The following is a 22,566-nucleotide window of genomic DNA, read 5'->3' on the forward strand; positions in this document are numbered from 1 at the left end:
CGGTTGGTCGAGGTGGGGTCGGGGGGGGGGAGGGCTTTGTTGGGGGGGTTGCGGGGGGGGGGGTCTGGGGGATTGGGGACCTGGGGGCGGCTGGGGCTGGGTTGGGGTGGGTGGCCGGGGTGGATGGGGGCGGGGGGTCGTGGGGGTGCGGGGGTTGGGGGCCGGTGGGGTGCCTGGCGGGCCTGCAGTGCCCCGTCCTGCTGCGTTGGGTCGGGGGCGCGGGCCGTGTTGGGGTGGGGGGCGCTCCTGCTCCTGGGTTTGCTTTCCGGCCGGTGGCCCTGGCGGGGCCCGGGGGTCGTCCTTTGGCGCTGCCACGGCCTGGGGGGCCCTGAGGTGTTGCGCTTGCTCTGTTCCGGCGGGGGTCGACGGCTCCCCTCTTTGGTGGAGATTTTCATGCATGCCAGATCCACCACACCAGCATCTACCGAAACTCAGACACAATCTGTTTCCTCCTCAGGTCATTGAATCGGTGGAGGCTGGTGTCTGTGGATCTCACTCGGCTTCGTCTGTCCTTCCTTCCTTTTCTCGGTCTCTCCTTCGGTCTCTTGAGGCCTCCCTGATTTTATGTTTTTTGGATTTGCTGGGGTCTGGATGTTTCTTGGGTTGGGGAGGAGTTCTGGTGGGTGGCCCGGTGGGTGGTGTCTGGTCGGTGCTGGATTTCACCTTCCTTGGTTTTCTTTGGTCCCCTCGGGTCTCCTGACGGCAGTGTTCGGTTTAGGTGAACGGTATGAGATTTTTTCTAATAGGTTTTTGGTGAGCTAACAAATACACGCACGCATGCACGCACGCACGCACATACACATACTCACCCACACACAAAAAAAATAAAAAAAATAAAGAGCAATGATGATGACATTTCCGAATGAACAATACTGAGCTCTTTATAAAAAAAAATAAAAAAAAAATAAAAAAAGTACTTTCTCCCAGTGTTAAATATTTAAACTGTTTTAAAAGTGATGTTTTAACTCTGGAGGGTGTGGAGCTATATAAACTCTTAAAAAATGTGTTAAAATAAACTCTCTAATCAATTAAAACTCATTCAAACCCAAAACGTATAAATACGTTTTTTAATAATTTGTCCTTCACTCCCAAAAACGTATTTAATACTTTTCTTTGTGGGTTTTTTTTGTTGTGTTTTTTTAATGCTAGAGCATATAGAAGGCTTTGATCCAACTTCTGACCTGAAGAGGTTGCTTAAAGCAATGGTAGTTATTACAAAAAGAGCCAGCAGGTGGCAGCAGAGTAGAACAGATTAACCATGTTGCAACAAGCTCTTTTTCAAAGTGTTTTCAACAGGTTTCTGAATAATGATTAAACTTATATATTCTAATGCTAATTACTGCAAAACAGAAATGGATACAAATTTAAAAAAAATCCTGATGAAAGAAGAGACTCAAATCTTTCTTTTGGTAGATTCCATGTTTATATAGCAATAGAACATAATATTCTGTGGACCTTGCAAAATCAGTCAAAATCCAGTAAAACAGACGGGAGCAAAGGGAAAGAACCTTAGGGTCTTACTGCTGTTTTTATTGTATTTTTTAAATGTAAACAGGAGTGAAGGGGGTTGCTTCAGTGAAAATGGCTGGGAGTGAATGAGTTAAACGCTGAACGTGTAAGCAAGACAACCCCGCAAAATTCCTTTAAGTTTTTTTCTGGATCTGGTGCCCTGCGAAGCAGCATCCAGGCAACTCATCCTCTTTTGCAGAAAACAAGCTGATAGATCAATAGAATTGAAATGTGCAAAGTGACATTGTGTTCTTTATACACGCATGTATGAGCACTTTGAACAAACACTGACAATTATATTGTGCTCACACACCCCTGACAGCCATTAAGACATCTAAATGTGAATAGGCACAATTAGAGAAGCAGTCATGACTCATGGGGCAGGTAGGAGATCCCCCCTGACCTCCCATGTCAGGTATTTGGGAGTTGTGAGGAAGATATGTCCTCAACATTGAAAGTAAAAGAATATAAAATGTGTGTTGTCATTCTTCCTCACAGTATCCCTGTTTTAGGACTTCAGTGTTTTTGGGCAAGGTTGGCATTATGACATCATACAAAATTACACTTAATGAGCCAATTCAGATATTTCATGTGTGGTTTTTCGTGCATTTTTGTTGCTTAAAAGCACGACTTACATGTAAATGGTTTGCACATGCACACGGGGTTGCTGCTTTTTAGAGTATTTTATGGCCCACTTTTCCAGCCTAGTGTTAACCTCAAACCTCAACCACTATTTGCACTTAATGCCCTACTCTAAGGCTGTGCATATTTTCAGCCAAAATGAAAGGAACACTGCTATTTACTGAAAACTTGTTGTTTTAGGGAATGGTGCAATATGTGCCTGTCTGTCTCAAGTTTAATAATAATAATAATAATGATGATGATGATGATGACGATGATGATGATGATGATGATGATGGTGATAATAATAATAATTATTATTATTATTATTACTGGCTTAAAGCATTTGTTTTGCTCAATTTGTCCAGATGAAGAATGAGAGCCCGTCAGTCTTCATGGCAGGATGATTTTACAAGTCAAAGAAAGACAATTTAATTAGTCAAATAACTGTGGTTTCTCAGTGCGAAGTTAAATTGCATGTAGCTATCCTCCTCTCGGGTTTCCTCCCGTCAGGCTTCAAAGAGGTGCGTAATTTAGAGTTGGTGCAGATCGAAGAAAAACCACGACAAGCAGACGTATTTGAGCTTGTTCCTTTGAAAAACAACTGTTCATAGTGGCGGGTAGGCCTAAATCACGAGGTGTGATGCAGAGCAGAATAAAACCACGTTGACGTCTTTTTTTCTTCCCAGGGTGCGCGCACGTGGGGGGAGATTTTCTAGTGGGTGGATAAATAGAGCGCGCACGCCACTCCAGTGCAGCTTCGAACCTGACTAGAGATAGGACACTTTTTTTCCTCTCCCCGTGTAACGACTCATGACTTCATCTAGACAAAATGGAACTATATTTTGCGCTTAATTGTCACGTGGAACCTCAGGATTATTATTGCAATCCATCATTTTTATTGATGTCTCAGGATTTTCTCCCGATCCAAGTTACCATTGATTACAAACAGACGTCGGACTATTTCCACTTTTAGATGCTACTGTCCGTTTGTCATGATATTGTTCCCTTCTCCAAAAGCTTCTTTGTCGCAGTATGAAGGTTGTAAACGTGAAAAGACGTGCGAGAACGTTTAGAATGTTTGGGAAAGGTGAACATCGGCTAATGCTGCAACTGTTGGGGGTCATTTGGATGTTTGCGGTCTTGGCGCGGATTGGAGCAGGTAAGGAGATTCGTTTTATTTACGGGTGGCGCAGTTTTAGCGTCAAGTGTTGGTTGTGGTGAGTCATCAGGGACACAAGGCTTTCCCTGCTAACCATGAACATGACCAGAAACACGACATATTAATTCCCATGCCTATTCCCTTCATTTCGTAGCATTTCTCTTTGTTGTACTGCTTGTAGATGTTAGACTTTTTAGTACAGACTTCAGCCTTTCTGTTCTTATCATGCCAATCTACTTTGCCCATGTTCTTAAGAATGAGCATTGCTGGCAAGCAATACTTAAACTGTATTATTTAGCAATGACACTGTTACTTTAAAATAAACAAACAGAAATTCGTCCTCACACGGCCAGCTAGCCCACAATGACATTGGAATTTATTCCATAAATTCAACTCTATACTCTAATGATCTGCACAAATTAATACATTCAATAAGAGCATCTCGTGAGTATGAAGCATTTAATTTTTCACATTTTCAATTCTGGACTGCTGAAGATGATGTACAGGGGAGAGGTGGTTAATTTATAATGCATTTTGTATAGTACTATACTAATGGTAACTATATTTGCAACTTAAGCAGCAGGGGGATAAAGTTATGGCATTATGACTGAAAAAATGCATTGGATTACATGATTCTTTTTGGGAGTCGATGCATTTTTAGTCAGGCCTACTTAAAGTATCATTTTAAAACGATATTTAATGTGGAGAATATCCTGTCCAGACAACAGGATTTCTTTTAAGTACCGTATGTTGATGTGAATGAAATAAATTCAGACGTTTTTTTGTTTTGTTTTTTACATTGTGGCCTTTTTCTTCTGACAATAGTTTTGAAAGGAAAGGCTCTTACATTTCGTCTATTATACGTTTGGTAAAGGCAGCCGTTACTGCTGCCTTACCTCTACATGAACTGTAACCTGAGTGTCTATTTAGAGAAAGGTGGAAATTGTATGTAACATGAATTGGGCCGAATCAATGAATTGTTGAAGTTAAATATAGCTATTGTGTCCTTGGTCTAATGGTTAATCATAAAGCATGGCAAAACCACACTGACTGTCCTTGTGCTTCAGTTTCCAGATGTGCAGAGCATGCCTGCAGTCCACCCATTAGGAACCTGGCGACAGGCAGAGCCCTCATCACCCTCTCAGGGAGCTGTGGGAACACCTCCCATGACCAAAGCCCATGTCCCCACCCACCTAGTCATATGAGCGATGATCCCTTCTTGCATCCAAACACCTGGTGGGAATCAAGCATGGAGGGGAAGCGCGACGAGATCCGTCTGGACCTGGAAACACAGTTCTGTCTGTCCCATGTGGTTTTGTTGTTCCGGTCGCCGCGGCCCGCCGCCATGGCCGTTGAGCGATCGACAGACTTTGGGAAGTCCTGGGATGTCCTTAAGGTCTTTGCACACAACTGTAGCATGGAGTTTGGTTTGCCCGATGATTTTAATGAGCCTGGCTCTTTGTGTACATCCCGTTACAGCAGCGCAGCACCCTGCAATGGTGGCGAGGTAAGAGATGTCGTGATTGTCTTTCGCATATCGGCAGTCAGATTCCGGCTCATGCACTGTCTCTTCCAAGGTGATATTACGGATACTCGACCCCAGCAATGCAAACGTACTGGACCCCTACAGTCCAGAGGCGCTTGTCCGCCTGACCCTCACTAATCTGCGTATAAAACTGCTGAAAGCTCAGATTTGTCCTCCTTCAACGGAACAAACACAGCCTACAGCCACTTCAATGACAGGATCTTATGCCATTTATAATTTACTGGCACAAGGGACATGCCTGTGCCACGGACATGCAGAGCTTTGTGTGGCACGCCACAGCAGTCAAGATACACAAACGCATGGTAACATGGTGAGTGTTTTTATTTTTATTTTTTACCTTAAAGACAGAAAGCATTGTTTGATAAACATGCCGTACAAGGGGAAGCCATCAAATTTTTCTTGACAATAATATGTTCTATGTGGCCCTAGTAATCTAAACACAGTACTTTGATCAATAGTGCACTTGTGAAATGTGACTTAAGCAGCAAAACCATCCATTTTCATCCATCTCAGGGGGTGGCCATTTTGCCAATTGCTGTCACCAGAAAATGACATCACAGTGTTAAATGCTGCATTTTAGGAGGGTGGGAATTCGGACACATCCCATTTTAATGTCTCGTTTCGACCTCAAAGCGCTAGATTCCAATAAATTGCTTATTCTGCAGTCACTACAAATCATGTTGAGTTAGGTGAAATTACTTATCTTGACTAACTAAATGAATGTAATGATAAAGAGAGAAATATGTTTTTGTGTAAATAATGTTTTGCAATTTACGGTCTGTGTCTTCATGGGGATTGCCGTTGTTGAGTGGCGTCAGATTTAAGCCAATCGGTGAAGCTGTGGCCCACCTTGCAACTCGGCTCTTCGAGTTCAAAGGAGTGAAGTGCACACTTCTGGTATGAGCAGTCACAAAAGTCAGACTTCCCACCTTCCTCGAATGCAGCATATGGCCTCAAGTTTGCAAACTTCACATGACCAAGCCCAGAAAATACTTACTTTACTTCAAACATGTTGTTGCTGAACAGTGGGTCTTTTAGACATACAAAATGAAATATTAAGAGCACATATTTTGTCCATATTTAAAACAGCATTTTTGTCATACACCCTGTTAAAAAGTAGTTAGTCCTATGTGGCCCTCCCAGTATTAGTACTGATTAAAAATAGTGCCCCTCTCCACCATTTAAATTTCTCATCCCTGTTGTAGACGGTAGATGTTTGAGATGAGTTAATACTGAAAAGTTTCAGATTTGCCTTGCAGGTGTCTGGTGGGTGCGTGTGTACTCATCATACAGCAGGTACCCACTGTGAGAAGTGTGCACCGCTCTACAACGACCGTCCCTGGAGGCCTGCCAACGGGAGCAGTGGTGATGCTAATCAATGCCAGAGTAAGTGAAAACTAACAGGAAGGTGACTTGAAAGTAATTTTGGACCGTTAATCGAAATGTTATCGTGATTTTGATCTTGGCTTCTCTCAATCAATAAAACGATCAATCAAGAAAAAACTTATTGTGCACAACGCCGCAGTACGTTTACAAGTTCCCTACGTTGTGAAAGGACCCTAAGTGCACCATGTAGCTTGTAGCAAGCCCGAAGCGAATCAGTATGATTCTGCCATCCCTAAGCGTACTTAAGCTGTTTAATGACACTCCAATTGGGGTTAACTGTAAAACGAAACACGCGATAAGGATACAGCATGTTTTTAAATACAAAACATGCTTCTTTTTTTTAAAACATCGATAAGCCTAGCGCTAATGCTAGAACATGGCAGAGCCCATTCAAATGCTAACAGGAAGTTAGCATCAACTTCGGGAATAGTCCTTCAAATAACGAATATTCACTGACACAAATGCTGTGGAAACACGTGCCCACGGGTAAAATAACACTACTCAAAGGCACAAATTCTTCCCAATCAGTGAAAAACGAGTTATTTTAATAGAAAGCAATCACAACTTTCTTTTGTTCTCATCAAACGTGTACGCCATGAATGCATGGCACCACACTGCTCCTAAGAGGCCAAAACGCGCAGGGACACCAGTATTCGTTTTGTAATTACTGTGCTGTTTTAGTATAGGCCTACATGATTTATATTTTACTTTTTTATTTTTTACTTTTTTTGAGTTTAAGGATTCACAGAATTTTCCTTTCCTCAAAATTCAAGTAGCTATACAAATATATCAAACGACTTTTTTTGGGTTATCATACCAACAAACATTTCCATATGACATAGCACAAAATACAATCCCTGAGGTCCCAGGATAGCCCAAGTATCCAGACTTGAAAAATAACATGAGATAAAACAAATATGATAAAAAGGCTTATGTATTGCTTAAGTTTTGATCTTGGCTTCTCTCAATCAATAAAACGATCAATCAAGAAAAAACTTATTGTGCACAACGCCGCAGTACGTTTACAAGTTCCCTACGTTGTGAAAGGACCCTAAGTGCACCATGTAGCTTGTAGCAAGCCCGAAGCGAATCAGTATGATTCTGCCATCCCTAAGCGTACTTAAGCTGTTTAATGACACTCCAATTGGGGTTAACTGTAAAACGAAACACGCGATAAGGATACAGCATGTTTTTAAATACAAAACATGCTTCTTTTTTTTAAAACATCGATAAGCCTAGCGCTAATGCTAGAACATGGCAGAGCCCATTCAAATGCTAACAGGAAGTTAGCATCAACTTCGGGAATAGTCCTTCAAATAACGAATATTCACTGACACAAATGCTGTGGAAACACGTGCCCACGGGTAAAATAACACTACTCAAAGGCACAAATTCTTCCCAATCAGTGAAAAACGAGTTATTTTAATAGAAAGCAATCACAACTTTCTTTTGTTCTCATCAAACGTGTACGCCATGAATGCATGGCACCACACTGCTCCTAAGAGGCCAAAACGCGCAGGGACACCAGTATTCGTTTTGTAATTACTGTGCTGTTTTAGTATAGGCCTACATGATTTATATTTTACTTTTTTATTTTTTACTTTTTTTGAGTTTAAGGATTCACAGAATTTTCCTTTCCTCAAAATTCAAGTAGCTATACAAATATATCAAACGACTTTTTTTGGGTTATCATACCAACAAACATTTCCATATGACATAGCACAAAATACAATCCCTGAGGTCCCAGGATAGCCCAAGTATCCAGACTTGAAAAATAACATGAGATAAAACAAATATGATAAAAAGGCTTATGTATTGCTTAAGTTTCAAATGAAGAATAAAAATGCAAGAGGCTTATATGATATTAATAGGGTTAGGTTATACTTGACTAAAAGAATAGTGTTCAAGAATAAAGTGTTCAACGTGAAGCGATGAATGGGCGTAATGATTATAATTTTGAGTCGTTGAGTTTTAGTAGTTGAAAAAAATCAATATAATAATCGTCCAGCCCTACTTGAAAGCCAGGAACTAGCAAACTATGTGACTTTCACGGCTTGTCTTTCTCTCATCTCTTAAACTGGCATCAGAGTGTGAGTGTCACGACCATGCAGACAGCTGCCACTTATCCCAGCGAGCGTGGCTGTCAAGCGGCGGCCTGAGCGGCGGGGTCTGCGATAACTGCAGACACAACACTTTTGGGCAAAGATGCCAGCGTTGTCGTCGAGGATACCACCGTCACCCGAACCTGCCTATCAACTCCCTCCACACTTGCCAGCGTAAGTGAGTCCAACTGAATCATTGTTGTGGATGGAAGCAGCAGAGCATAAGCGGAAATGTGTGCGTCTTTCAGGCTGCTGGTGTGACCCCCAAGGCTCCTTGTCTCCACATCCTGGAGATGATGAAACCTGGTGCCACCCTCGGAGTGGGCAGTGCAAATGTAAAACTGGCGTTGAGGGCACAAGCTGCACTCACTGTATGCCCGGATATTGGGGCTTCGGCGCGGAGGGGTGCAAGCCCTGCGCCTGCCCCAACAGCTGTAATCCCACTAGTGGCCTGTGTCAGGACAGGTGAGCCGTATACTTTGTTTCAAATCGTTTACACAATCACCAAGAAGATTAAATTCAACTTGATAGTGACTCCCTGTTTGGCTCTTGCAGCCATTCAAATAATCAGTTGTTCAACATACCCATTGGCGGGAAAATCCCTGCTTTGGAGTCTCAATTTTGGGATGAAGAGGCACAGTGGCCAAAAGAGCAAGCTGTCTCTGTGTTGCACTCTTCAGGTGTGTTCAAATCTACACAAGGAAGGTTTTTTTTGTGTGTCACATGCCAAAGCCATGCACAGCCATCATGAACCTGCAAAACGTCTACTTTTGACATAATGCCAACAATTTCAAATTCATTCATACAAACCACGGTTATTAGAGGCATATTTGACCCATTTAGCCATTTTCAGCAATAAAAAAAAGTTCATATTTGGTCTAGAATTAATTTCATAGCATCATCATTATTTTATGTACAATTAATTATGACATCACAGATGCTCAGAGCTCAGGTAACAACCAATTAGGCTAGGCCTCACCTGTTTTCTGGGTTTGGTCATGTGACTTAGACTTGACTTTATTGATCCCTTTGGGATGACTCCCTCTGGGAAATTTACGTTTCCAGCAGTGATAAGAACTGATAGGCATGCAGACAGGAAGAGCATAACATTATAAAAAAATTAAAATTAAAAATAAACCTGAGCACACGTCATTTTCAGTCAATACCAAGTGCAAAATGTGTTTTTAAAGGAATTAATTGAAGTTACCAGATTAATTCTATATTAACTTTTTATTGCTGAAAATGACGAAATTAGTCAAGTATCCTTTGAACAAAAACTACCAAAATAACAAAAATATTTTCATGATTTTTTTAAAATAACAAAATGAAACCACATTTTTTGTTTATAAATCCAACTAAATCTTTAACTAGAGTGAAAATGTCCTCTGTTTTTGTCTGTCAGGTAATCACATACATGAGTTTTTGGCATTTATTTAAAAATTTTTTTTGGGGGTATTAATATACGACTACAAAAGAAAGGTTGAACAGTCATTTGAGAATTGTAGTTTACTTTGTTACACAATACTTAGTTACCTTTATTTTGCTCTAAAAACAAATTAAAATGAACTGAATTCAAAACAAAAGTGTATGATCATCAGCTCAACTGAACTTAAATGTGCTAGTCAAAATGTTGCTCTTGTGTTTATGCACAGGAAAGTGCAGCTGTAAGGAGAAAAGGCTAAGAAGTGTGTCTGACCTCTGCAAAATCAAACATGATTATGGTAAGAAAGTATTTGTATTGCGTAACGTATGCATGGCTCTGTTGTAATTCGAGCACATACCGTGGATTGGTATCAACCCTGACAGTGATGAAGGCGAGTGTGGTGTCAGCTCACGACAAGGGCAGCCATGCAGAAGTGCAGGTCAAAGTGCGCAAGGTCCTACGATCAGGTCTGGTGGCACTCAGCTTGGGGACTACCAGCATCTTTCCCGTGTCCTGGACCAGCCGTGGATGCACTTGCCCCATTCTAAACCCAGGCAAATATAATATATGCATTTATTGCACATTGTTGTCATGACAGACACGAGTTAGAAGAAAATGTTTTGTCGGCAGGTATGGAGTACCTGCTGGCAGGCCCAGAAGACTCAACAACCGGCCGTTTGCTGGTCACAATGCAGAGTGCGGTGGTCCCCTGGGCCCCCAGATTGGGTCTCCTCATTACAGAGGGCCTAAGGACTGGATGCCCATGATGGACGGTCTCCAAAAAACTTTGCATATTCACAAAGTCAGTTAAGAAAAGACTGAAAATGAACAGACGTTTAAACGCGGGCAAGTAGAGGACAAAATTGCCTTTATAGATAAATACAGAAAACAAGGCGTAATTGTTCCACCACAACCATTTTATTCTGAATGACTGATGTCAATTTGAGGCATAATTGTTGTTCAACGCACAGCAGATAAAAGGTGACTGTGAATGTTGAAATATCTGAATTTTAATAAAATCGCCTGACAAAACCTTAAAGGCGAAAAGTCGGTATGCAATGCATGCAATGTCCTGCTGCCCGAATCACAGCACATCAGATTTTTGTGTTTAAAGGGAGCTGGTACAGTTCTTGCGCATCCCATAATCATTGCCAAAGAAAACCTGGGAAGTCAGTCTGGGAGGATGATGCGTGGGCAGACAAAAAATAATATGCAGTTATATACATTAGGGATGGGCGAAACCTCGCTTTGTTTCAAGGTATTGGTAATTTGGACAGCAGACAATACCATTATCGGCCGGCCACTTGTGTCCGTTTTATGATCAGCAACTAGAAGTTAGTAGAAGATTGCCACAAATTTCATGTAAATTTAAAGAAAAAATTACATACTGTAAATCATATATACTATTTATATTAATATTAATTAATTTGTATCTTTTTTTTTGTTGGTGGGGGGGAATTTTATGTCTCAAAAGTACTAGTGGTGTTGGCAACAGCTCTATAGTTGAGTACCACTACTGGTCTGAATTATTATTTTTTATATTGAACATACATTATTCCAAAAAAACAAACAAAAAAAACGTAAGGGTGCCATAATGGTAACCAGATCTATAATTACACATAGCACTTGCATGCTAGCATTTTTTTCTTTCAGATGGGGAATCAGCACAACAAATTTGCCTAGCATAGAGTAATCAAGCCCAACATTTACACACTCAAATCACAAAATATCGATATAAAAACATTGAGATCCTTTAGATTTCTCTAAGAACACATGTATGTTTGACAAATACAATCATACAGAAGTTGTATTGTCTGTTAATGACATGTAAGGCAGTACAGTACAGTAGTGATGGGAAAATGAAGCTTCATGAAGCACTTGTAATGTTTTTTGACTCCTCTAGATGCCACTCTTGGTTGAAAGATGCAGTGGAAATGTAATCAATTTCCTTTGCACTGGCCTTTATATTTAAACCAAGAGCACCATCTAGGGGAGTCAAAAAATATCACAAGTGCTTCATGAAGCTTCATTTTCCCATCACTATAATAATAATAATAACACAGTGGTTTTAGAATGGTTTGTGTTTTAATGCAAAGACTTGCAGGAAAAGTAAGAATATTCAAACACTAAATTAAACTAATCAGGAATGGAGATGCTCATGACATTTGTTTTTCTTGTGTGAGTGTTGTTTTTTAACCACTGACCAGGGTCAAAAGAACCATCCAGGCATGGTTGTGCATAAACACCACCACCACAATACCATACATGTTTCTGCTTCAAGTCCTCTTCTGGTTCCGCCCACGAAAGCCACCACAGTACAGGCCTTTGTAAGTGGTTTTAATGACTAAAGGGCATCAATCTACACAGTGCTTGTACACAGATTTAACAACCTGTGGATCGATAGTTGATCTTAGCTGGCAGTCTGGCTGTCTGTCGATGAGTTTACAGGAACAGAGTCGGTTTGGGGCGATAAGGCAGGGCCCTCGGTTGAGTCAGAAGCAGAGGTGGCCTCCGGCTGGTTGGAAATTTCATCTTCCTCCTGAGGATAAAGCTCAGGGTACCTCTGCATGCACTCCTGCATGTTACGGAAATGGTCGATACACTCTGAGCCCTTCACCTCCTCCTTACTGTAGTGGAAGCACGAGAATGCCTCCTTGAACTGAGTGCCACAAGGTCCGCTGGCCATGCCACCGAGGCACGGGCAGTTCCAATTGATGTCGCCATTGGGCAGGATGAGGCCTACAAACATAAAACCACAGCAGCATTTTAGGTTGTGCACTTGGACCTGATGTGTGAATTCAACATTAACAGTAATTTTCCATGTAACAACCAATAACCCACTATGTGTACACTGTTTATACAAATAAAGATATGTTTACCACATAGGAAGTGGCTGAGTGGTCTATCAGAAAACATATAAGCACTCTGTGTGTATCAAATTACGAACCATGCTCCTCATACGGATCATGCGGATCGTCTGCAATCAGCTCGGCGTTGCTGGGGGCATCGTGGTCTTCCTTGGTCACAAAGATAATGTGATCTTTACCTGGAAACACAATCATGAAAACTATTAGTACTTCTGTCGCCACTCGGGAAGAGGTTGCAGATAATTGTTTTCAGAACTGGACATAACGCGACCATACGTTTATCAAACGAGAGCAGGCATGTAAACACTATACTACAAATTCAGCCACGTACGAGTGAGAGACTTAAACCAGTCAATCAGTTGAGTCAGGTGGCACTGGCAGTAGAAAGTTAGCTTAGCATAGCAGCACCACGGTGACATTGCAGACGCGCTCAAATGAATGGACGGTCTACGTTTTTACCTTCTTGCCTGCAGTAAGACATGTCTGCTCTTTGCGTCCGTCCGACCTCGTCGGCCGAAATGAAGGATAGCCAGCACGAGAGAAAAGAATCAAGAAAGGAGGGGATTTCATCTGACAAACAGGTCTGATAGTCTTCTATCTGCGCCGCTGCCACAGCGCTCAACTTCTTGACCTAACCTCCTCATACGGCGGCGCAGTTGGATGACGTCAGCAAGGCTCGCCGACATGACATTTTCAATTAATTAATTTGCTATGCTTGTTGGCCTGTACACATTATTCATGCTATCATGAAATGAGTTGCTTTGATTACGAGTTGGTTCATTTCTATTCTTTACTGCAATACAGCTAATGTATTATATTGTAGTTTGACATTCTGTGTAGTGTTTCAGATTTTCGTTTCAATTTGGGCAAAAAATAAATAAATCGCCATTTGATTTGTTAAGCATAATAATAGCAAAAATATTGATACCATTATATGCGTTTCTTTATTTAAAGTGTTAATTTATTCTGTAGAACTCTGTTAACTAGACTAGACTTTTGGTACTTTCTCATGGGATTGACCAAGCCTTTGATTGGTACTGTATTACCTCATTAAGTTTGATTATGTATACACATCAAATGTTTAACACCTGTACAATGTGTTCAAACTCCATGCCGGCCTGTTTCTCGTAGTTTCCTTCAACTAGAGGCCTCTAGCGAGTGGCGATATTCAGAAGCATGCACAATCTGTTTTCAAAATCAAGCATTTCGAGAAAAAAAGCAAGCTCCATTGTGCTTTTGTACCGTGAGTCTGTCAGTCGTTAATGTTTTGTTGTTGCTAGAAATAGAGCTCCTACTTCACTTTTATAGCTGGTAGAAAGTCAAATTGCAAAAACAAACAGACATTCTTTCAAATAACTTTCAATGAAGGCAAATAATTTCCATTTGTTGGAAAAAAAACATTGTTTAATAACACAATTATGTCTGTTACATAAGAGTAAAAACCAAAATGAACCCCCCTTTGCGTCCATATCAAACCCACCCTTTTACTGACCACCCGGGCAGTTTTGTGCAGCGATTCAGTCTGGGAATTAAACAGCAAGACAGTGCAGACTATCACTTAGCGCTACCAGTCAGAGATATAGGACAAACATACCGTGTCCTACATAAGACCAGAGTGAAAAGGAACAGTCTGTCATTGAGAATATAAACATAAAGGTAAATGTGGGCAACTCCCCCAGATAGCAAAAACTACATTTTGTTCATACTCTTCACGTCCCACTAAGGAATCCCCATGAAAACTCTGGCATGACTGCTGGCATGGCTTTCCTTTACATGTCCTAAAGCTTGAAATTCATGTTTTGCCGTAGTGTTCTTAGTGAAAGATGCCCATGGTGAGTCTAAGACATCACCACACATTTGCGTGTGTTAAGGGATTCTTCAGCTGATGAAACAGTTGGCGGGCTTGGTTAAGAGCGGAAGAAATGGCCGAAGACAATACTAAGCTCAAAGCAGAGAGAAATTGTTTTTTCTCTTGACAATGCTAGAGGCAGACAGTGTGCCAGATGAAAAATGAACTGATTGTGCAAATTGTCAAAAGAGAAAAATACGGAACGCAAAATAGTGACAAGGTATGGAGGTGCTGTAGATTGTTGACTTGGCATTTTCTAGAAGAGCAGCGCTCCCATGCTTCCCACTTCGCTCTGCTCTTTCACAAAGATTTCAAAGTACTGGTAGATGATGGTCACGGCCAAGAGGATTCCTGTGCCAGAACCAATGGCTCCCAGGAAGTCAGCCATGACAGATAAGCCTCCTATACAAAGGCCACCAAAGGCAGCAGCAGTGGGGATGTACCTGCAAACAGGAAACAATTCAAATATAATTATGCCTCAATTTTAAGTGGGAACAACATACAGTTTAACCGCCAAGCATACATATATCGTAACATATCTTCCATTATTGGTGTTTGTACACTCCTTGCCTTATGTTGCCACAAGATGGAGCCAAAGCCGTGTCTAATAGCCCTAAGATGTCACAACATGGCTCTAAAAGCCCAGACTGGATGCAAAGGAACTGCATCCATGTGAAACATCTCAACTGAGAGAATTCCAATCTTTTTTTTTTAAGGGTTGCCGATTTGTCATGTTTTCCCACCATTTCAGCTCCCATCCCCAAATAATGGAGCTAACGAACAATAAAAACCTATATAATAATTTATATATATATATATATATATAGCTTACAATTTTATTTATAAATATATAAATAACATATATATATATATATAGCTTAAAAATCAGTGGAAGCACAGAGATGTAAATGTCGAACGGCAATATAGAGGGGGAACATTGTAACACCATTCTCAGTCTCATGTGTACCTGTTCAGCTCATGCACCATGGAAGTCTCTCTGTGTCCCCTCATCACCATCTGTTGCTCTTTCAGCTGCTTCGCCACCTGACATACACCGAAAAACAAAATGAAAACAAGTCCTCCATAAAAAGTCAAATTGCACACATGCACAGTACATACATCTTTGGCAGAGGACCCCGAGACTTCAATCCAGGTCTTTGAGAAGAAGGCACAAGAGCCAAGCATGAAGACAATGTAGATGACAGCGTGGACCGGGTCATCCAGAACAGAACCAAAGGACTCCGGAGGAGACAGGAAGTAGCAGAGGCCACCTACTGGGTAGGCTCGAGCTGGTCCACCCGTCGATGTGTCCTACGTGAATAAGACAATAAATCAAATTTGAGGTGGAATCGGACCGCATACCTTCAAGGATATTTAAGGACATTTTTCCACTTACAGACCACGTCCCGAGGAGGTTAACCAAGAAGTTTCCACTGAAGCGCGTTGACAACATTTGGGAGATGACGTAGAGATTGGAGACCAAGGCCGACTGCAGGATGATGGGGATGTTGGAGGTGTAGAACAGTTTGATGGGGTAGGTGTTGTATTGCCCGCGATAGCGTGCTGACTTGATGGGGAGGTCCACCCTGAAGCCCTGATGAGGAGAATGAGATGTTACATGTGCAATAACATTAAAACATACATAAAACACTCCACTAGTTTTTGTTTTTTTTATAGAGTAAATTATTCTTATATACTATTCTTATTTTACTTTTACTGGATTACTTTAAACACTTTTTTTTTAAGGTCTTCGTATCAGTGCATGAAATGTATATGTTCGTGTCTATATCAATTCCTCCTATGTTCCATAATGTATTAAAATCATTATATTTCTTATTGAATATTCTAATTACTTGAAAAGGTGAATTTGGGAGTTTCGTTGGCTGCAAGCTATAATCATCAAAATGTTAAGTGAAATATGGTTTTTGAATAGAACTACTGAAATAAAGTTCTCCATTATTCGCAATAGTTTTTGGCTTCTATGACATCCATGTTACAAAAATAACTGGACAGTTTATGATGGAAACAGTTGGACCCCTATTTTTATGTATCCTATCCTAAATATTAGGGGTGCACCAAAACGATCCGTTTCCTTAAATTTGGGGGGATTGGCCGATCCCTTAAAAATAAACCAATAGGTTACACCGATCTCATCTCCCTCCTCAGAGGTCTGATAAAGTCAGCCACTGTCCTCTTCTGCTGAGATGAAAATAGGCTTTTCATTTTTATTTGTGAGAACTATACTTCATGTGCAGTCAAAACAAACCGTTTGAATTGTTTAAGACATTGTTCAATGTTTTACAATAAAACAAGATTGGAACACTGAAGGTTAAAAAAAAAAATGGGATTGGTAAATCGTATTTTTTTTAAAGATCGTGAATCCGTGATCGTCTAAAAAATTGTGATTGTGCACCCCTACTGAAATATTTGTCTCTAAATCAGTCAATCAGCACCCATTGGAATGGAATGTGTCGTCAGACTCATGAATGAACCATAATGTCAATGCTGCACTCTTATATTAAACATGATTCAAAAATGTAACTGTTCCAATAAGTTGAAGATAGTCAATATTGCCCCACAAAAGAAACACAACAATTAATTGCTCAAAGTTGTGTTTTATACTGTGTAGTAAACACCACGAATCAAGAATCCGACCAACCAAGCAAAACTTTTGAATAATCCCACTATCCGTGCTTACCTGGAAGTATATGACCACTGCAAACACAAAGACTGTGGCAATGAGGTTCATGAGGTTGGGCAGGTTTTGCCTGTAGAAGGCTTCTCGCAGGGCGCGCACCTTGTCCGTGCGAGTGGCCAACAGATGAAAGAGAGCGATGATGGCACCCTCAAACTCGGTACCTGTACGAACAAGAGGATGAATTGAGCTACAATGCAAGCGTTTGACATCTAGTCAAGCCAATGTGTGTGGTAACAGCTGCCAAACCTCTTCCAGTGTTGACGGTGGTGGGGCTGAAGGCCTTCCAGACGATGGTCTCACAAATATTGGTGGCAATGAAAAGGGAGATACCAGAACCCAGACCGTAGCCTTTCTGGAGCAGCTCATCAAGTAGCAGAACGATCAGACCTGCAACGAAAAGCTGAACAAACAAAAACGGTTTCAGCAAACGGCTACTAGCGTATGCCTATCCATAGCCTTATCCAAAGTTAATACGGTGGAACCTTTTGAAGTGGATTTTTTTTGTCACACTTATTCCAAGTAGCAGTTTCAACAAAGGGAGTGAAGAAAAGCAACCAGATACACATTCAAAGTGTTAAGAATTCAGTGTAGACAGAAAGACTTGTGTTTATGGGTTTTACCTTTAACTAGGAGCAGTAGTAATTAAAAAAAAATTCACAATAAATTGAGAATACTGTTTAAAAATTGCAAATACAATTGCTGAAAGTTATGTTATGATGGTGATCATTTGGTGCCGTTATACACATCTAGAAAATTAAAATGTTGCATATTAATATTTTATATGTTCCCTATAATTATTGTTATTAGGGGTGTCAGGTGATTAAGAATCACATGAGTTCAATAGTTAACTCACGATTAATCATACATTTGATATCTGTTTAAATGTACATTAAATGTTCCCCCCTAAATTGTCATACTCTTGTTAACATACAAGTGGGAAAAAATGTTAAACTATTAGTAATATGGCTGCATCTTTTAGTCATTGATACAGTAATGTCATAATAATTTATAAAATTTAGTTAAAATTAAAAGGATGTGATGGGCTGTAAAAAAAATATTTTTTTAAATAAAAGAGTGTGGTATTAATTTGCATTGAGGTATTTTTTATGCCACTAGATGGCATAATTGCATTTGTAAGACATTGGTGACAGCTCAGTGCATTTTTCTTTACATATCAAGACAGGGGTGGCCAAGTTCGGTCCTCGAGAGCCACTATCCAACCTGTTTTCCATGTCTCCCTCCTTCAGCGCAGCTGAATCTAATGATCAGTTCATCAGCAAGCTTTGCAGAACCCTGATAACAATCCTGTTCATGAATCAGGTGTGTTAGTGGAGAGAAACAGGGAAAACAGGCTGGATAGTGGCTCTCGAAGACCGAACTTGGCCACCCCTGTATGAAGAGCTATCTAATCTTTAACATGAAGTAACGTGTGAAATTCTGCAAATTTTTTAATTTGTAAAATACAACTTAACCCCAGTCTCCACAAATATATGCATTATTATTAATTTTATTACTGCTAAATTTTGACGTGGACGTGTCTGCTGCGTTGCGACTGAAATTCCCCCAGTACAGGCCTTTGAAGTACGGGGCGGCCATTAATTGTGCGTCAAAAAAAGTTAGTGGTGTTAAAGGAACTTTAAATTAACTCAAAATAAACACACTAATTTTTATACTACTAATTATTATTATTAGTAGTAGTAGTATTATTGTTGCTGTTGTTCATTTTCACCTGGATGATGATGAGTAAGCATATTCCAGCACCCATCTCTGACGGATCTCCATACATGCCAGTCATGACATAAACAATCGCCTGCCCGATGGTGATGATCATTCCAAACACTGCAACAACGCATATGGTTATTTATAACGGTATAGTACAAATGAAGCTGCAACAAAGCTTTAGTGCTAAAAATAGCTCATGAAAATAACGTACATTTCTGGGCGCCGTTGAAGAGAGCGCGGTCCTTGGGAGTGTCTCCCACCTCAATGATCTTGGCACCGGCAAGCAGCTGCATGATGAGGCCTGACGTGACGATGGGCGAGATACCCAGCTCCATCAGAGTACCTGAAGGTACAAAAACAGTAAAACAGTCAGCAGAAGGACTGTGGGCTGCGCATTCAGCCCGAACACTGACAGCCTTTGACCCACCACACGTGATAGTGAGAATGCGTCACAACTGATAACAAGCATAAAAAGTTGTTAGCCTTGAATGGATGACAAGAGTTGTGGTGAATCTATTCTAGCTGACAATAGATGGGATACAGGGACCATATTGACAAACAAACAAACATGTAAAACCCACACAAGAGTTGGGAAAACATGAAGTCTGGAGGTGAAAATCAAACCCGGAACCGAATTCTGAGCCAGGTGTGCATAACCACTAGGTAACCAAACTGCTCAATTGTAAAGTCAAAGCACATATTTGGAGCAAGCACCTCTGTTGGAAGCCAGAATGACTCTCATCCAGTAGAAGGGATCTGCAGAATCTGATGACATGATGCCAAAGAGAGGAATCTAATTTTAAGGGAGAAAAACGTTTGTGTCACAAACAACATAAATAAAATAAAAAAAGACCCCAATTTAGAGATTACGGAAAGCTATAGAAACACACCTGGCAGCACACCAGGAAGATGAAGAGTGTGATGGCTGTCCATAGTACTTTTTCTCTAAATTGAATCTGTGAGGTAGGAAGAAAAAAAACATAACATATGCACGGAACATACATATATATATACGACTGTCTTACCTTTCTTTCTGGTTTTTGAATTTCTGGTAAGACCGCACAGAACGGCTTGATGACCTCCAAAAATTTAACTGCAAAATAATATCAACAAAGTAAGTTCAAATCAAACACAGTGAAGTCTGTGTTCAATATATATATATATAAAGTAAGACCTTCAATGCACGCTACGTCATCACTAAGGCAGCGACTGCCACACAAACCAAATGTGACTGGTCTGTCTGGTCAGATAGAATATTTTATTTTTAGCAGATTTTTTATATTATTATTGTTGTTGTTGTTTTTGTTGTTGTTGTCAAAATAAGAAACTGTGATTTAAAAAAACACACACACACAAAAAAAACTATCAATAGAACAACACCTCGACGTTTGCTGGTCCTGAACGGCTTACGTGGTAATTGTCCAACCAACACACACCAAAATAGACTTTTGACAGCAATTACAATTTGACATGAAATTTATTTCAGGTGGCCCGTAGACAAATTAGCTTTCAAATAAATAATGATGAAAAACACATCTCATATTGAATAGAATTTAAACGTTACAAGAATTTAGCGTATGGCTAACTAGCGTTCAATCACAAACACGATGCGCAAATGTCTGAAAAGCACCAAATCCTGATGTCGGATAAGATTGGGGATACTAGGGATTGCTCCGAATCGATGCGCAGTGTTTCATTTATTAAATAACTCGCTGAATATGTGATTAAAAACTTCACAAATAGCTCTGGTGTAAGCTAGCTCAACTTGCCACCTACAGAACCAATGTTAGCCAATTAGCATGCCGACGATCCTCTACATTTTCGCACTGCTGAATAGAACAACAACAGCGAATCACACACACCGAATGACCATCGACATTTAGAAAAAATTGCAAGGATCCACACGTACTTCCCATTGTATCCTTGGACCGACTCCCGCTGAGATAGAGCTACCAGTTGTCGTGTTCCTTTGAGTCAGTGTGGCTCCATCCAGCAGCTCGTTGAGAAAAGAGCGAGCGTTAGAGACACGTCACCACACCAGCCGCTAAACACACGTCACTTATCCGGCCGGGATACACACTACTCCGTAAAGAAAACACAGCGTATACAGCACTATAAAGACAGACAAATTTAACTCAAGGCCATACATACAGTTGTAATATACAAGAGCGTTATTTGTTACATTTTGGGGATTTGAAATTGAGTTTGTAAAGTGGATCCCTCAATGTCGCTAGAGGGCGCTATACTTCAACCTGGGCTGTAAACGCTTCCTCAATGATTGACCCCCCGAATGACACGCGAAGAAGACTTCTGCCGACTAGTTGCTGGCTTTTAAAAAAAAACAAAAATAAATGATGCGACGTTGAGATGCTAAACAGGCATGTTGTAAAAACGAACATTGGAAATGTAAACACTTGCAGAAATAATTATGTTATGAAAAAAAAGTGTTGCAAGCTTACTGACATTCACTGTTCACTGTTTCTAATCTTTCTAAATCATTGTTGACGATTGAGGAGAGAAATTCCATAGACAATTAATAAACTCAATTTCCCAAAATTGTCAGGATCGGTTTTATTGTCATGTAAGTGAATACATTTCACATCACTAGGAATTTGTCTCGGTGACTGGTGCAGACATAAGGCATAAACGAGTGACATTGTCGCGAGTGTGATTAAAATGAAGAGTGAAAAAGAGAGGTATTCAGGTCCTAGTCAGAAAATTAGAATATTGAGGGGGAAAGTCCATTTTATTTCAATAATTTGTTTTAAAAAGTAAATATTACATGTTACATGAGTTGTTCACCACATAAAAATCAAATATTTCAACTTTCAAGCTTTTATTTGTTTCATTTTTTGTGATTATGGCAGAAACACACATAAATAAAGAATCCGGTGTTTCACAAAATTTGAATATTGTGACAAAGCTCAACATTATGTGTCTGTGTCTGCAGAGGCTTTCCTCAGCCTTTATGGTGGCAGTCTGGTTTAGTAAGCTTAAGAATCATAGGGAAGACTGCTGACTTGACAGTTGTCCAGAAAACCATCATTCACCCCCTCCATAAGGGGAAAAGAAAAAAGAAATAGCAAATGAAGCTGGACGCTCACAGAGCACAGACATGAACAAAGTGCTAAGAGAAAGGGGAAAACATGGCACAAGTGACAGGGATGGAGAGGATATATCAAGCAACGGTGATTCAGAAATCTGGATGAGCTCCATAAGGAGTGGACTGAAGCTGGTGCCAGTGTATCAAGAACCACTACAAACAGATATCTGCATGACATGGGCTACAGCTGTAGATTTCCGTGGCTCAAGCCACTCCTGAAAGCAAAACATCAGAAGCATCTGTGTTGGGCGAAGGAGAAAAAGTACTGGTCTTCCCAATTCCTCTTTTCAGATTAAAGTCAATTTAGAATTTCATTTGGAAATCAAGATCTCCCAGAGTCTGGAGAAGCATAAAAGTCACAATGCTTAAAGTCCAGTGTGAAGTTTCCACAATAATGGCTTGGCGAGTCATGTCATTTACTGGTATGGCTCCATTGTCTTTGATCAAGTGAAGTCCATAGTCAACCAACGCATGCTGTCTACCAAGAAATTTTACAACCCTCCAGGCACTGCCGCTTGAGCGCTTTTTTTTGAGACAATGATTTTCTTTTCCAGCAGAATTTAGCAACTGCCCCAAAA

General features: G+C 40.5%; 3 protein-coding genes across 3 annotated transcripts; 1 reads left to right on the top strand and 2 right to left on the bottom strand.

Annotated features, from left to right (window-relative positions):
- Positions 1–2,896: 2,896 nt before the first annotated feature.
- On the top strand, positions 2,897–12,632 carry LOC147166840 (netrin-4). The gene is made up of 10 exons (XM_086087864.1): positions 2,897–3,292; positions 4,360–4,799; positions 4,870–5,148; positions 6,098–6,224; positions 8,312–8,500; positions 8,575–8,791; positions 8,882–9,006; positions 9,979–10,047; positions 10,133–10,303; positions 10,380–12,632. The coding sequence occupies exons 1-10, from the start codon at positions 3,166–3,168 to the stop codon at positions 10,514–10,516; spliced, it is 1,881 nt and encodes a 626-aa protein (XP_085943990.1). The 5' UTR covers positions 2,897–3,165; the 3' UTR covers positions 10,517–12,632.
- chchd4a (coiled-coil-helix-coiled-coil-helix domain containing 4a) lies at positions 11,539–13,257 on the bottom strand. The gene is made up of 3 exons (XM_086087865.1): positions 13,076–13,257; positions 12,697–12,795; positions 11,539–12,488 (listed from the first exon to the last, which is right to left on the bottom strand). Exons 1-3 carry the CDS (start codon positions 13,095–13,097, stop codon positions 12,160–12,162), a joined length of 450 nt encoding a protein of 149 aa, XP_085943991.1. The 5' UTR covers positions 13,098–13,257; the 3' UTR covers positions 11,539–12,159.
- A 735-nt stretch (positions 13,258–13,992) lies between these two features.
- Positions 13,993–20,959, bottom strand: LOC147166842 (protein transport protein Sec61 subunit alpha-like 1). Its single transcript, XM_086087063.1, has 12 exons — positions 20,795–20,959; positions 19,911–19,978; positions 19,776–19,841; positions 19,600–19,678; positions 19,097–19,228; positions 18,893–19,002; positions 17,410–17,563; positions 17,164–17,324; positions 15,862–16,059; positions 15,585–15,776; positions 15,433–15,509; positions 13,993–14,908 (listed from the first exon to the last, which is right to left on the bottom strand). Exons 1-12 carry the CDS (start codon positions 20,799–20,801, stop codon positions 14,722–14,724), a joined length of 1,431 nt encoding a protein of 476 aa, XP_085943189.1. The 5' UTR covers positions 20,802–20,959; the 3' UTR covers positions 13,993–14,721.
- Positions 20,960–22,566: the final 1,607 nt, after the last annotated feature.

Source organism: Leptonotus elevatus, chromosome 10 (genome assembly GCF_054856555.1).
Source record: "Leptonotus elevatus isolate MCC_2025b chromosome 10, RoL_Lele_1.0, whole genome shotgun sequence".
Classification (NCBI taxonomy): Eukaryota; Metazoa; Chordata; class Actinopteri; order Syngnathiformes; family Syngnathidae; genus Leptonotus; species Leptonotus elevatus.